The sequence below is a fragment of the Selaginella moellendorffii genome, unplaced genomic scaffold, assembly GCF_000143415.4.
Source record: "Selaginella moellendorffii unplaced genomic scaffold, v1.0 SELMOscaffold_79, whole genome shotgun sequence".
In the NCBI taxonomy this organism is placed as follows: domain Eukaryota; kingdom Viridiplantae; phylum Streptophyta; class Lycopodiopsida; order Selaginellales; family Selaginellaceae; genus Selaginella; species Selaginella moellendorffii.
Window position 1 is genome coordinate 228,128 of NW_003314340.1, and position 16,342 is coordinate 244,469.

General features: G+C 41.2%; 4 protein-coding genes and 1 non-coding gene across 5 annotated transcripts; 3 read left to right on the forward strand and 2 right to left on the reverse strand.

Annotated features, from left to right (window-relative positions):
* Nucleotides 1-231: 231 nt before the first annotated feature.
* On the forward strand, nucleotides 232-1,539 carry LOC112341214 (pentatricopeptide repeat-containing protein At4g02750-like). The gene has a single exon (XM_024660996.1). It carries the CDS (start codon nucleotides 232-234, stop codon nucleotides 1,537-1,539), a length of 1,308 nt encoding a protein of 435 aa, XP_024516764.1.
* Nucleotides 1,540-1,645: 106 nt separating this feature from the next.
* LOC112341215 (pentatricopeptide repeat-containing protein ELI1, chloroplastic-like) lies at nucleotides 1,646-3,901 on the forward strand. The gene has a single exon (XM_024660998.1). It carries the CDS (start codon nucleotides 1,646-1,648, stop codon nucleotides 3,899-3,901), a length of 2,256 nt encoding a protein of 751 aa, XP_024516766.1.
* A 31-nt stretch (nucleotides 3,902-3,932) lies between these two features.
* Nucleotides 3,933-4,006, reverse strand: TRNAV-CAC. Its single transcript has one exon. It is a non-coding gene; the product is annotated as a tRNA-Val (tRNA).
* Nucleotides 4,007-6,001: 1,995 nt separating this feature from the next.
* Nucleotides 6,002-7,236, forward strand: LOC112341223. The gene is made up of 3 exons (XM_024661036.1): nucleotides 6,002-6,636; nucleotides 6,693-6,842; nucleotides 6,900-7,236. The coding sequence occupies exons 1-3, from the start codon at nucleotides 6,028-6,030 to the stop codon at nucleotides 7,137-7,139; spliced, it is 999 nt and encodes a 332-aa protein (XP_024516804.1). The 5' UTR covers nucleotides 6,002-6,027; the 3' UTR covers nucleotides 7,140-7,236.
* Nucleotides 7,237-14,852: 7,616 nt separating this feature from the next.
* LOC9662850 (pentatricopeptide repeat-containing protein At4g02750) lies at nucleotides 14,853-16,073 on the reverse strand. Its single transcript, XM_024660999.1, has one exon. It carries the CDS (start codon nucleotides 16,071-16,073, stop codon nucleotides 14,853-14,855), a length of 1,221 nt encoding a protein of 406 aa, XP_024516767.1.
* Nucleotides 16,074-16,342: the final 269 nt, after the last annotated feature.

Genomic DNA, 16,342 nt, shown 5'->3' on the forward strand with positions numbered 1-16,342 from the left:
CTTCAGGATGATGCCTGCTCTCGATCGCACCTCCGCCACAATGATGCTGTCCATATTCGCCCGTCACGAGTGCATAGAGGAGGCCAGGGATTTGTTCGACAAAATGCCAGAGAGGGACCCCATTTCTTGGAATGCAATAGTGGCTGTTACGCGACGGCACATTCTCCGACTGAGGCTCTGGGGATTTTCAATCTGGCACCGCAGTGGAGCAGGAATGCTTGCATTTCGATGATGGATGTATTCACAGAAGAGTATATGATCCCAGATGCCAAAGATCTGTTCGATTCGATGCAGCAGCAGGACGTCGTGTCGTGGACAAAGCTCTTAGGTGTTTATGCGCGATCAGGAGATATGAACAAAGCTGTCAGTGCGTTCAATCTCATGCCAGCAAGGGATGCTGTCGCGTCGACTGTGCTGCTGCGAGGATTCGTGGAGCTCAACATGATCAGCGAAGCGGAAGGCGTCTTCCAGGCGATGCCGGAGAAAGACATCCATGCACACACAGTTCTCGTTATGGCTTCTGCTGAGGTGGGAGCGGCTACTAGCTTGCAAATGGAGGAGGCCAGCAAGGCGGTCCTCATGGAAAAGGATCCTATAGCGTGGAATGCGTTGATTGCAGCAAATACTAGGCAAGGGGATCTGCGGTATGCGCTGAAGCTGTTCGAGTCTATGCAGCTCTATGGCGTAAATCCAGATGGTGCAACCATGATATGTCTTCTGCAGACTTGCAGCCACAGACTTGATGTGCAAACTGGGCGTGAAGTTTTCAGAAGAATGGGTTCGGACTTTGCCATTCCAGCAGAAAGAAAGCACTACTGCTGCATGGTTGATTTGCTCGCAAGAGCTGGCCATCTGGATGACGCCGAGGAATTGGTTTGTGCGATGCCATTTATTCCCTCTGCTGCAGAATGGAACGCTCTTCTAGGGGCATGCAGAAGCCAGGGCGATGGAAACGTACGGAGAGCAGAAAGAGTAGCGAAGAAAGCAATGGAGTTAAACAACGAGGCTTCCTACGTCCTTATGGGAAACATCTACTCGGGCAGCAAGAATGACCAGGTAGATATTGATATGGCTCTGGAATCTCTCAGGGAGAAAATGAGAGAACAAGGTCTAACGAGAAAGCCTGCAATAAGCGTTGTCACTGTCGGGAAGGAAACTCATAGGCTTATGGTGGACGACAAGAGTCACCCCAATATCCAAGAAATCAACGCAGAATTGGCAACGTTAACCAGACTACTTAAAAATGAAGGGTATGTTCCCAGAATTGATCTTGTATTCAGTGGGAAGGAAGAGGTTCTCGCGGAAATGGCTCTGGCCAAGCACAGCGAGAAATTGGCTTTAGCCTGTGGCATCCTTTACTCCAAGGAAGCAGCAGGGGCGCACATCAGGATTAAAAACAACCTTCGGATGTGTGGAGATTGCCATCAGATGATGTGTCTTGCTAGCAAGATTTATGATGGGAGGAAAATTACTGTGAAGGATGCTAGCCGAGTCCATTGTTTTGAACAAGGCGTTTGTTCCTGCGAGAACAACTGGTGAATCAACAAGAGAGTAAATATAAAGAAAAGATAAATAATGTTTTTTTACTTCTAATATAACAAAAAACGAATTTATTTTTGTGTTCCTAATACGATTCTATTGGGGCATGTCTCATCGTGTGGTCTCAGAGACTATCGTCCCCTTCGGTAAGCACAAAGGTAAGTCGCTCATAGATGTTGAGGAGAAGTATCTTAAATGGATGGCACAAGCATTTCCACCGACTTCCAAATGGGCGAAACTTGCAAAGCTGGCCCTAGATCATCATCGTCAAACTTCTTCAAGCAATAAACTAGGAGATGTGGTCCTCCAATTTGGGAAGCACAAAGGGAAGGCACTGAAAGAGGTTCCCAAGTCGTACTTAAGCTGGATGGCTATCAAGATGGCTGGTGAGAATGTGGGGGTTACGGCGCAAAGATTTCTTGATGGATGCAACATGGACATCATCCCTGATTTGGCTCCAGATGAGAGACAACAAATGTTCCGTTCTACTGGTTTGATCCAGAAGATGGGGTCTACTGGTGAAGTGAAACAAGCCAAAGCTTTGTTTGATGATATGCCTCGAACAGATGCAGCAGCCTGGAATGCCATGATCACTTGTTATGGCCAGAATGGATACATTGCAGAAGCAAAGGAGTGTTTTGATGCAATGCCCTGTGACAAAACCAAGTTTTCATGGTTTGCACTATTTGGGGCTTATCATCGCAAAGATTTGGTGGAGGAAGCAACTGAACTGTTTCACCAGATGCCACGGAGAGACCAAATGGTATGGATCACTCTGCTTCGGCTTCATTCACAGAAGCTTGACATGTTGAAAAAGATCTTCCAGATTATGCCGTTTCACGATTTAACGTCGTCTACTTTGATTCTGAGCGCTTATTCCAGCCACGAATACTTTGAAGAAGCTAAAAATTTGTTCGACAAAATGCCAGAAAGAGATTCGGTATCTTGGAATGCAATGCTTGCAGCATATGCCAATTCAGGGCATGGTTCTGAAGCACATGAGCTGTTCAAACTGGCCCCGCACTGGAACAGAAGCATTTGCCTTTCTATAATAAAGGTCTACGCAGAAGACTACATGCTTCAAAATGCAGAGAGCTTGTTCCACTCAATGCTGCAGTGCGACATAGTCTCATGGACCAAGTTCATGGATGTTTGTGCTCGATGTGGTGATATGGAGAAAGCAAATGAAGTCTTCAGATTAATGCCTGCCACAGACATTGTAGCATGGACAGTGATGCTGGGAGGTTATGCCGGACGGAACATGCTGAATGAAGCAAAGCTAATCTTTGAGGAAATGCCTGAGAAGGACACGCATGCCTATACTATATTCCTCATGGCCTGTGCTGAAGAAAGTGGGAATGTGAAGGAGAAGGATATGGAAGCCTTCATGGATATGGCTGAAGCGGATACAGTTGCGTGGAATTCTCTGCTTGCAGCAAATGCCAGGGATGGCCAGTTGCAACTTGTAGCGAAAGTGTTCGAGTCAATGCAGTTACAGGGCGCAAGTGCAGACAGTATTTCCTTCGTGTGCATCCTACAAGCTTGTAGTCACAATGCCAAGGTGCAATTGGGGCGCGATTTCTTCAGAAGTATGGGTTTGGATTACGGCATTGGAGCGGAAAGGAAACACTATTGCTGCATGGTTGACTTGCTTGCCAGATCTGGGCATTTGGACGATGCAGAAGAATTGATATCCAGCATGCCTTTTCATCCTTCGGCTGCGGAATGGAATGCTCTTCTAGGTGCATGCAGGAACCAGAAGAAAGAAGGCTCAGATCGAGCGGAAAGAGCAGCAAAACATCTAATGGAGCTCAGAAATGAGGCATCTTATGTGCTCTTAGGCAATGTCTATGCAAATAGGCGTGTTGACTTGGTTGACTGCAATTCCCACCCAGTCAACGTAGACATGGCTCTTGAGTCTTTGAGGGAGAGCATGAGACAACGGGGTTTTAGGAGGAAACCAGGCATAAGTACCGTCAACTTTGGTAAAGGGACATACACTTTTGTGGTTGGTGATAATCACCCTGAGATTAATGCAGAGCTTGAAAGGTTGACCGGGCTGTTAAGAGCAGCGGGTTATAAGCCAAAGACTGAAGTTTCGTTTTGTGGTGGTGATCAGAAAGAGAAAGAAGAGCTCCTTTGTCAACATAGTGAAAAACTAGCACTTGCATTTGGGCTGCTGTCCACTCAAGAAGGGGGGGATGAAATTATACGGATAACAAAGAACTTGAGAATGTGTTATGACTGCCATGATGCTACTAGGGTGATATCTGGATTGGTGAAAAGAAAGATCGTTGTGAAAGATGCTAATAGGTTGCATAGATTTGAGAATGGCATGTGCTCCTGTGGTGATTTTTGGTAATTGACAACCAGTCACTTACAGAGGCCAGTACTGTCTGAACCCAGGTTCGAACTGGGGACCTCTAGTGTGTGAGACTAGTGTGATAACCAACTACACCATCCAGACATGTACAATTAATCAATAAATAATTGTTAAAATTTTTAACAAACTTAAGTAGTTCTATAGAAGCATATTATTTGAATAAATTCATTTCTCCTACTTAACAATACTAAAATATTTGTGCACTATGCAAACCCACTTAATTTGCTTTGTAAAAGTAATATTTTATTGTTTTTGTTATTAATGCTATCTAGAATATTAAAAATATAATAGAATTGTGTATTTTTATAACTAAAAAATATTATGAAATAGATAATTTATTAAATATATCCAAGAATTTTATATATACCCTAAAATTGATAATATAATTTATTCTAAACTATTAAGTTTTTATTTCAAGCATATAATAATTCAAAAATATAAATAATTTTTAAATATAAACAACTATCCTATAATATGCAGTATGCTCTCTAAAGACCATGTTATATTAGTGATAAGTAAGAAATATTACTATTAAATTTTAATTAATAGCAAAACCATTACGAATATCTTAAAATATACTAACATAATTAACTATTTAATAGAAGTGAATTTATTTTTTCATATACAGTGATAGTAACCAAATTCTTTATATTTTTTATTAAAATAATTTTTGATTTAGAAAAATTATATAAGGAATAGAATATATAAGTATATTCTAGGATATTAATTAAATGATTGTGACTTTCCACAATTATACATTTTTACTTTTTTATAATTTTTACTTCACTTTAATAATAACAAATAAAATATATTAAACTATCCAATATTGTAGTTGTCAATCTTTTAGATCTTTATAGACCGCTAAAAAGATTTATCCACCTACATAAATTCTAAACCTTAAATTTAATTTATTAAACTTATGAAAAGAATATTATTGAGCTTTAGAATTTTACATTCAATTTTTTTCTATAATCAATGTCTGAAATTTCATTTACTGAAATATAAATAAATTCTTTCTTTGGCATAATACCAAAATAAATCCATCTTTAATAAGAAAATAATGTAATTTTTATAATAATTTTTACATTTAATATAAATATTTACTTTAATAAAAATTATATATTTTTTATAGTTTAAATAATTAATAGGTTAAGGTATTTTAAGTTATATAAAAATGATTAAATTTTTATTAGAGATTGTTTTTCTTAATACATAATTTTAAGATTAAATTTACTTTATATGTATAATAATTTTTATATTATATGCAAAAATGATTGGTTTACTTTCAAAACTAAAATGGGAGTATAACAAAAACCTTAGATAAGCAAACAAGCAAATAAAAATTACAAATAAATGAAATTCATAAATGACATGCAGAAGGGTATAGAGATAACAAACAAAAAAATGAATGCAATAGTTGTAAAATAAAACAAAAACCTCATATTATATTATTGTCAAATAAACATAGAGAAAATAAATCTAAATAGTGTTTAATGAAAAGCACTTTAACCAAATATTATTGTGCCATAGTTCAAAATGTTTTATAATTTAAAAGAAACTAAAAGATATGAGTGTCTCCCTCTAATTTAAAGTATAGTATTACAAGTAATTTCATAATTAAAACGTCCAAAATTACTAAAAAAGAAAAAGAAAAGAAAATGTGCATCTACCACCAATTAATTTACTATATTAGAAAAATTAACAGAGAAATTTTAAAAGCGAAAAATCACAATTGTTAGATTGACATATATCCTAGAATATACCTAGAGATTTTTAATATATTCCCAAAAATAAAATACTAACTGTGAGGGCCAAGTGTACGGCTACGATGCCGTATACTAATATTAACGTAATGGGATTTTAGTAGCCGTCGGATTAGTTTCAATCTGGACCATTCGCTCTTGTATAAGTTAGAGTTTTTGGGTTAATTGATATGCACATTTCTATATTCTTTTTTTATATTCCATACATTCACATAATGAAAAGCTTAAATAAACACATTTTTCTAAAATAAAACTCCAGTAAAAATGTTATTAAAAAGGAAGAACCCGACCGTTATAGCAAACCCTGATCTTAGGGTTCATCCGAGCAGTGGATCCGCGACGATGAGCAGTGGGCGCGGCAGCTACTTCCCGAAATGCAGGAAGGACGCGCAATGCAAGTGCTCGATGTGTGTGGATAGCTTGAATGCTACTCGAGATCTTCGCCCCAGCGGCTCCTCTTCTAGGCGAGGAATGCTTGGGCCTCTCAGAAATGCCCTCAGCAGAGCATTTGGATCCCCTCTTCCTTCACCTGGAGATCAAAGGTTTAGTAACCCCTCTCTCTTCGATTTCTCCTCTCCGAGTGTTTCTTCCACGGCGCGCGGCGGCTCCGCGGTCCTGGAGCCAGTCTTTGAAGAGATTGCGGCAGAGAAATCGGTGGCCTCCTCGAAGAGGGATTCCTTCCCCAGATCTAGACGGAGATGGCTCCTCTGGGTGTTAGCGGTGGCCACGGCAGTGACGATCTTCGCAGAAATCGTTGCGCCGGTGATCCTGGCTCGCCAATTTCGAGCCCATCTCAGCCCTGGAGCAGTGATCGAAATGGCCACCGCGTCGAGAGCTAGAATCAGGCCCGCGGACAGGATAGAATTCCTCCAGCACAGGATCCAGCGCGTGTTTCGTGGCAAGGAGATCTCCAATTGCACAGGGAGCTCCACGAAGTGGACGCTTGCCGAGGTAGACCTCCCTCCTCTCCTTTTGGAAAACTCTTTTGATCTGCGATGCTTCCACAGGATGGAGCATTGATCCACTCGAGATGCCGCCTCTACTCGTCCCCCGCGGAAGAGCTCTCCATCTGGGGGTACCCGATCGTCACAGCCGGTGTTCTTGGCAGGAGACCCGCGGATCGTTTGATGTTTGTTCTTGCCGGCCGAGTGATCGAGGTACTGCTTTGCTTCCTTTCCTTCTTTTATGATCGATCCATGGTTTTCTCATGCCAGTGGAAGGAGGGACAACTTGACTACACGATCCACGAAGAAGGCGAGTGGTGGAACCACCATCGCTGGGCAGCCTCGGTGATCCATCTCGACAACAACACTTGGATCGCGCAGTACAGCGCTGGAAGCATTGATGCGTGGAGTTTTCTTGCGGGCGCTGGTTACATGACAAAGAGGATCGTCAATTCCTGTTTAAAGTATCGCTTCACATTTCCTTCCACTGTATTGACAATTCCAACGTAGAAGATTTTACACCCTTGTAAAGTTGACGTTAAGTTCTCTTATCAAATCTCGTTTCATATCAATATCAATATATGAACAATATCAATATCAATGTTTCTATCCCTGCTTCTTGCTCCAGTGCTTGAGTTATGTCCTTCGCTCCAGCAATTCTCTGGAGCAAATCACCCACAAGATTTCATCGCTTGTAGAAAGAAAGAAATTTAATGTCCTAGCTTAGGAGAAGTTTAGGGCAAATGCAAAAAATGAACGAAACTTAAAAAAGAAAATGGCTGATTAAGTTTAACAGTTACACTTAGAAAATAAAAAACATTTCATACTTAAATTAAAATATACAATCTAGAACATAGTCTCGGATTCTAATTTCTTCACTACAAATCTGGGAGGTGAAGCTTCTCCTCGATAGGACCAAAGAGATTGAGTCGAAAATGTTTTGTGACACAAATAGAAACATGGTTGCCTTGTTTTAATCTCGTTTTAGAACTTCAAGTTTTTCCATAGAAACTTTCGGACTATCAATTCAACAGCCTGATCTCCTCTGGCGGCGATGCCATTCGTGCCCGACGATGTGGCGCTGGGGGCGTGCTGGACGCAGAGTGATGTGAGGTGAGGGGAGAGTGTGGGGGTTTGGTGCTGGAGCCCATCCAGGTAATTGACGAAAACAGCAACACTCCTGTCTCCAATCTATCATGCTAAAAGAAATCAAACCTCACTTTTAGCTTGCTCAGCCCATCCACGTGGACAGCCAAATCACTTTTAAGTATATGTGAAGTGCACTTCAAAACAATGTTCAAATGTCAAGAAACTGATTCCAGTTTGGTCATAAAGTAATGTCCTTCCTGAATCATATACATAGTAGATATGTAATTGTGACAGTAGAGAGACAAAACTGTGGTCAAGGTTCAAGAAGTGTAGTTTTTTAACGGCTATCCATTGTAGCTTTTATTTCTCTCGCACTCTTCAGGTTCACTCGCACTCTTCAGGTTCACAATGCTTTTTCCTATCTTCTTCTGCCTTCTTGCTTGCTTACAATGGTGGAGCAAGCTATGGTGGCTCAGGATCATGCTCCCCTTGGAGAAGTTAATTTTTTAGTGCTCTTCCTTCCATTCTCAAAAGCGAGTTGTAAAAATCTGGCTTCAATGCTAGAAACTGCTAGAATTTGTGTTAACATTGTCTAGATTCTTGAGTCTTGATTCACCTTTCTATTGCACGGTTATGCTGGTGTAAGACTTTTATAAAAAGTTTTCTTTCCAGTAAATCCACTCCTGCCAGCTCTAAGTCTGGCAATTTGAATCAGCCCTGCAAACAATCCCCAATCTCTTGTAAATGTCATAGGAATATCATCAAAAAAAGATATCGACATTGAAGCCATTGCAACTATTATCCTACCATAGAGCCAACCTTGCTTGGTAAAACCAAAATGTTTATTATGGGAATCACAGCCCAGTCCTTCAGGTTGGACTCAACTTGTTATTGCTATCGCACTAGCTCATCTCTTAGCTGCGCAGCTATAAGATGAGTTGATGTTCCTGCAAAGTGCCACGTAACAGAACATTATAATTTCTTACAGTCTGCCTTAAAAAACAGCTGATGCAAAAAGAGAGGATGTCCGTCTACATGTGTGCTACTGCTCTAGCACTCAACAGATCACTGCAATTTCTACATTGAAGCCCTGAATAAAAAGTCAATCTAAGATCAACATATTGTAAGGAAGGCCGCTCCTGTATCCTTTCTCTTCATTGCTTCATTTGAATGCCAAGCCAAGGGAGAACTAGCAGGTCCAATTCAGATGAAAGCTGTAAAAGAAAGATCAAGTGTGGCATCTAAAAAAGCTTTCCATGCAGTAGAAGGAATCCACCATACTAACCTGCAGTGCATTGGGCGTCATTGATGAAGGAGATTGCAATTGATGAGATTTTTAATGCGTTCAGCTTGGTAACATAGCAAACATCACACCATATATATAAAAAGAGAATAGAGGACGCCAGTGCTTATTTAGATATTACTCGCAACTTTCATGTTGCAGGTGTCTAGCACATTAGATGGAATATTTAGTTGCATCTCCCATAGCCGCGCTGGCAGCCCGCGCCACAGTACTCAGATGTCGATCCGCAGTAGCCAAACTGGCTGCAGCACAGGCCCGAGTTGCAGCGGCGTCCTCTACCCTGACGACCGCAACAGGGACCGCTTGTACCACATTGAGCTTCCACCACATTGGCGTGCTCCACCATTGCAACAACGAGCATGCACAAGAAGAAAGCAGCGAAAGCACGAAGGGACGCCATTGCAAACAGTAGCACTTTAACTATGGATAGAGCTGAGCAGTGTTTGATTGAATGGAGAGGCGGGGCGCATTTATATAGCGGGGGGGTTGCAAGCAAAGTCCATCACAACTTTTGAAAACCTAGAGTGCAGTTTTGTTCGCATCGCAATTACATATTTGCTAAAAGACTTTAGCTCCATGATCTACCAGTTTCTGGAAAGACTTTGGCTCCATGATCTACCAGTCTCTCGATTTCGCCCATAGATTGAATTTTGGAGGAAGGTGACACAGTGTACACAGGTCTGCGGCCAAACCCGACCATGACACATTTGCATTTGAAGTGTGACACAAGACCTTATCGCTTGACCATTGAGCGAAGTTTCGTAAGAAGCATGCGGGTTGAATCTTGTGAAGGACATTAACCAAATCAGTAAACTCAAGTTCAGATTGTTTTGAAAACCACGAAGACCATGCTCCTTCCTAATGTAGGGACATGGCACAATATTCAGCCAGCTATCTTCAAAAGACTGCATGTAAATAAAGCATCATTAGACAGGGTGCGAGGCGTGCAATGGAAATGCAGCTCGCTTGTAAGTTTGTGGTTGGTTTATACTATGCATTGTTGGGGAGAAACCAAAATAGGTTGAAGCAAAATCTCAGGCAGCAGTAACAGCTACTCGGGCAGCTAAAGCAGCGCAAGCCCACACACCAGCTGCGGAATCAGTTAACTCTGAGACAGAAGTTGATAGAAGGGAGCAGCAACCCACAGGAGGGAACGCTTTGATGAAAAAAAATCACCATCTTGCCAACTGTTGAGATTGCTAAAAAGCTCGAGCTGATCTAGACGTGTATCAGACGCAAAGCTTTGGGGAGGCTAAACGAGGAGCATCGAAAGATGAAGGCTGAGGCGGAAAAGAAGTCGAGGAGAACCGATGAGAGAGCACAGTTGGACAGGCCGGTTGCCGTGGAGCCGCGCTCCAGAGGTTGACGGATCAAATGGACACCACATGCGACGAGGAGGAGCATCGATGTTGAGGAGCCTATTCATACTCAAGAACCGAGGCCAGTCTTAGGTAATTCTTGACTTTGCTTTCCGTTTGCTCTGACTTATCTAATTCTATCGCATACGCTCCAATGACGGGGGACTTCTGGCTAAACGATGAGGGGCAACAGGAACATATCTTCTAGGCAGCGTCAAGTGTGCAAGGCTGTTACTTGCAAGGCTCAAAGATTCACGCCCTGTTGATCGGATATATCCATTCGTTTGGGCGGAATTATAATACAAGTACTCGTACTCATCAAGAGGGGTCCGAGTTGAAGCAAGTTCATGTTTTTATATTTTTGTAGCATTAACTAGATACCTTGGTGATGTCTCTGCCGTGCGTGAACGACTCTGAACGTCTTTCCCGGAGAACTCATACAACAAATGTCCACGAGAACTCAGACAACAAATGTCCACTTCGGAGTTTACAGTGATAGACGACCGTTTTTACATGGAGGTTTGTAAATGTAAGTCCACTTATCAAGCGGTTCGTGATGGCCAGAGCTCCTTGGCAGTTTGGTTTCATGGAACCCTGAGGATTGGGCACATGGTGGAAAATCACAGTTTTGGATCAGCGTGTTGTAAGTCTTCTCTGGAATGAAGAGTGACTGCAGTAAAATTCAACATCGCCTCACATGTCATGAGCAGGATCAGTCCATGCATTCCCGAACTGCAGTATAAAAGGTTCTCTTTTGTGTTGTCCATTTCACACTATCTTACTGAGAATCCTTTCAGGTTGATGATGTTCTTACCATCAATGTGGTCCAAAATTTTCATAAGTGACCTGCTTATGGCTTGATCACGGTGACTTGGTAGCATATCTTACCAGAGCAGCTCTCCCCCACCAATTCCTTGAGTACTCCGGAAAGTTTTTAAACCACTCAAGCAGGAATTCGAGACTATTAGAGGCTACACAAGAATTCTCATAAGGAAAGAAAGTCAATTTTCACTTAAATGCTATTATTAATCATCCCAAATCAGAGGTGATGTTGGTGTAAGGGAAACCAGTGCTATGAGGAGACTTGCTTATAAAAATCTTCAAATGTATAATAGGCACATACATCCGTTAACGTGTCCGTTAACGGACACGTGGAAGAATGTTTGACCAACTTGTGTCATTATTTTGTGTTTGGGTTCAAAGCTTAAATTTTATACCATATGAGTTGGTGAAGTATCTATATTTTTACGTTAGACCATCAATTTTATTTGGCTCTATTTTGCTTATTAGTTTTAGGCATATTTATATAGTTTTTTCATTGACATGTCAGTTCCACTGTTGCATTTAATCTATGGTATTGGATTATATTGAGTTGTAGACATGAATATTCACTCTTTATTAATGTGTAGCTAGGTATTACTGAAGGATTAATTTCAAATACTAAATATAGTACTTTTGACTTTGGTTATTTTGGTGTTGAGTAGTGATTCATTCTTATTTTTCTTTAGTTTTGTTTTAGTGTTGATGATATTAAAGTAATGTTTTATGAAATATTTCTCCATGGATAAATTTTCCATCTGTGATGATTTAAATGGTTGGTGATCAATTGCTTTCTTTAGATATCAACATTTAGTTTTACTAGTATTGATAAAGATGATATTGATGATTTGGCTATACATTTGTGTTATTAATATTTGTGCATTTTGCTCGTTTACAATTAATTATATTGATGTTCAAATGAGTTGAGTGGCAAGTTGGGGTAATTGTTGTTGGATCTGATTTGAGGGTATTGATCATTGATGATTTTGATTGCCCTTGATATTAACAAATGGATTCATATATGATCAATTTGGTGATTATTTATTAAGTATAATTTTATCATATTTAAGCCATAATATTCTTAATTTGATCCACTCCGACATATTTGGCTCTGCACAAAGCAAAAAACTTTGGAAACAAACACCAAATTGCATCACTAACTCAGATAACCCTTAATAAAGATAATGCAATTATTAGAAGATATCATTATAATCATTAGTATATTCAAATACACACTTGAAGACATATGAGAGAATGCTTTAACCTACATGAGTGGTTGCACTTAAATTATTATACCATCCCAATGCCATCATTTGGAAGCACATGGGAAATTCATGTAAATATTGAGCATCATCCAAAAAATGATAGATAATAATCATTGTAAAGTGATCAAATCAATAAAAACATTTTAGTGAACAAAAAGTTTGGCAACAAGAGTAAGAAGAGTTTTACCACATGTTGTAAATGCTATCATTAATTAAATTTGATGATTTAACTACAACTACATAGCATTGAATAATTGCATTTACTGTTACTTCAAAAAGTACTATTTTGCCATGAAGATGAACAAAAAAGAAAAAAAAAACAAAATAGAAGAAATTGAAGTGCTGGCAGTGATGCCATTCGTGCCGGATGATGTGGCACTAGGGACGCTAGTGGGGCGTGCTAGATGCAGAGTGATGTGAGGCAAGGGGAGAGTGTGGGGGGTCTGGTGCTGGAGATGGAGCAGCGCAGCCCATCCAGGTAATTGACGAAAACAGCAGCACTCCTGTCTCCAATCTATCACGTTTGTTTGAAGTTTTTGCAATGGCATCCTTCCGAGCTTTTGCTGCTCTCTTCTTGTGTGTGCTCGTAGTTGCAATGGTGGAGCATGCCACTGTGGTGGTGCAAGCTCAAGGATCCTGTGCAAGTGGGCCTTGTTGCAGTGCTCAGGGTGGTGGACGCGTCTGGCCTGTGCTGCAGCCAGTTTGGTTTCTGTGGATCTTCAAACAATCACTGTGGTTTGGGATGCTAGAGGGGATATGGCAGCAGCAGCTAGAGCTAAAACACAACACCAGATGCTGCTGCAATCTCCTGTTGCAAATCGCAGCTGAATAAGTTGTTTCGCTTTACAATAATTAATGTAAGTGTGGTTGAAAGTTCTATGCTGGAACTCTGAGATTTTCAGCAAGGAAATTGGATGACTAGTCTTGACCAAGTTGCCGTGCTCGCAAGAGAAGTGAACGTTTCAGGTGCGCTAGGAAATCTTTCCATTTGGCTACTTTGACTAGTGGTCAATGATAATTGGATGGAAACGCCAACCAGGTCTTGATCAAGTCCCAAGAAACTGCAGTCAAGGATTATCGGTGGCCTGTGGCTCCTCGAAGAGGGTTTCCTTCTTCTCTAGACGTCCTCTAGTGGTGATCTTTGTATCGTTGCCTAGCGCACCAAATTCGAGCCTATCTCAGCCATGGAGCAGTGCTTGAAATGCCAACGAGTCTAGAGCTAGTGGACTCACGCCAAAGTAGATCTCATCTGCGATATGGTTCCATAGGATGGAGCATTGATCATTAGAAATGCCCCATGTACTTGTGCACGGCTCTCCATCTGGGCTCTGTCACCGCCAGTGTTCTTGGCACAGATCGTTTGATGTTTGTTCTTGCCAGCTGAGTACCTTACTGTGTTATATCTTTCCTTGTTTTTATGACTTGGAAGGAGGGACAATAGGATCCATGAAGAAAGCAAGTGGTGGAACCACTATCGCTAGTGATCTATATCCAGAAAACCTTAGATCATACAAGGTCCTGAATTCTTTGCAAACCGTTTTCATTTAAAATGGTAAATAAATAAAATTAATGTTTGAAAGTAGAAGTTTTAGTGTTATATTAAAACACTAAATAATTAAATAATTTTTTAAATATTCTTTTAAAATTAAAAATTATAATATGTATATGTTTATTTAATGTTGAAAGAAGCATTTTCACATAAATATTTTACTTTAAACATTAGTATAATACACATGAATTTGTCATAACAAAGATTGTTAAAATATGTGATAAACTAAGTACTATTGGAGTGTGTGGCCAATTAAAGTGGTGGTGGAACAATCAATGAAGAGGAATAAAATAAAATATGCCAATGTAAATAGAAACAAATAAATAAATATAGGTTATTTAATAATAAATATAACAACAAAAAATAATTTTAAAATTTTCAATAATTTTCTTTATATTATGATTGATTAATCAAAATATAAGTATTATCTATATCTTACAAATTTTTATTTTATACAAAAATTCCTTATAAAACCTTTATTAAAAGACATTTAACCTTATCTTTTTTATATTATTTTATTTTATATAAGTAATAGTAATATGTTTTTAATTAAGTCCAACTGTATTATTTTTCTATCTTTTAGACCATATTTGTGCTTGTTTTTTAATACTAAATTAAAATAAAATAAAATCTAATAATATTTTATAAACTTCACAATATAAAAGAACTAAATTTGAATGCAAAAGCTTTATTCTAAATTAAAACATTAAATATATAAATATTCATTCGTTCAAATAATCATATATACTATATATAAAATATAAATATTTTGTTTCTTAAATGTTGAAATTAAAATAATTATTTTAACATAAATATATATTAAATATTACGATTCTCTCTTTAGGGCTTGACCATGTTGGCTAGAAGTGAGAGCCACGAAGACGAGCTATCCCCATCTATACGGAGGAGATCCCTGGCCACCACCACTCCCCGCGCGACATCCTCGTGAGTCCTACACGCCGCCATCAAGCTCACCCTGGCCGCGGCGTCGCCCGGGAAGGGCATCGCCTTGAGCAGCTCCTGGGCGTCGCCCAATCGCCCGCACCGCGCCAGGACGTCGATCACACTGCTGTAGTGATCGTGGCTCGGGGAGTCGATCGTCCCGGCGAAATCGCCGCTCGCGATCGACGCGAAGCAGCAGCACGCGGCGCGCGAATCGCCGCCGTGGCTCAGCGCCGCCAGCACGCTCTTGATCGTCGTGGCGTCCGCGGCCACGCCCTCGAGCAGCATCTCCTGGAAGAGATCTAGCGCAGCGGCGCCGCCTGGCCGCCGCCCATACGCCGCCACCATCGCATTCCACGACGCGGGATCCTTCTCGGGCATGGCGTCGAAGAACACCCTCGCGCGATCAATGTGGCCGGATTGGGAGAAGATCGCGACGGCGGCGGTGAGGGTGATGAGATCCCAGGCGGGCATCCGGTGGAGGAGGAGATCCGAACTCTCGAAGCTCTGGGCGCTGGCGGCGAGCATCGCGTTCCAGGAGGCGATGTTCTTCCCGGGCATCGCGACAAAGATCTTGCGCGCGGCGGCGGCGGAGTCTCGCGCATGTGCTCGCAGCAGCGCTGTCCACGACACGATGCTCCACTGCGGCATCTTGTGGAAGATGGCAGTGGCGGCGCCAAGGTGGCCGGAGTCGCCATAGCCGCCCACCATCGCCGTCCACGCCGCCACGCTCCGGATCTCCGCGAGGGAATCGAATGCGTTCTTGGCGGCCTCGAGCTGGCTGATTTGGATGTGTTTTTGCAGCGTTGCGAGGTTGGAGACGCTGTTCCAGGCGGGCATTTTATCGCGGATCGCTAGAAACTCTTGGTTTTCTTCTCTAGAGGCATTTGCTTGGAGAAGGCACGTCCAGCTCACAATGTCTCGGTTGGTCATCTCGTCAAAAAGGCATCTTGCGTCATTAACAAGGCCTCGGTCTCCTAGAGCGGCTAGAACAGTGTTGCAGGACACGGAGTCTTTAACCGGCATCTTAGAGAACAAATCCTTCATTTTTTGCAGATGCCCGTGCACGGCATATGCTGCAAGCATGGCATTCCATGACACTTGATCGTACATGGGCATTCTTTGATAGATTAGCCCAACTTGTGAGAAGCAGTCTCTTGTTATCATGGTGTTCCAGGAAACGAGACTTTCAGGGCATCACATAAAAAATCTCCTGGGCTTTAAGTGTTTGCCCGCACTTGGCATATGCTAGGAGGAGAATGTTACACAAGATTGCGTTCCACTGCGGCGAGGCGTTGAACATTTCTATGAGATTTTCGAGGTAACCATTGTCTCCGTACATTTTAAGCATGACGCCCCACGTCACGGCGTTCTTTTGTTGCATATCA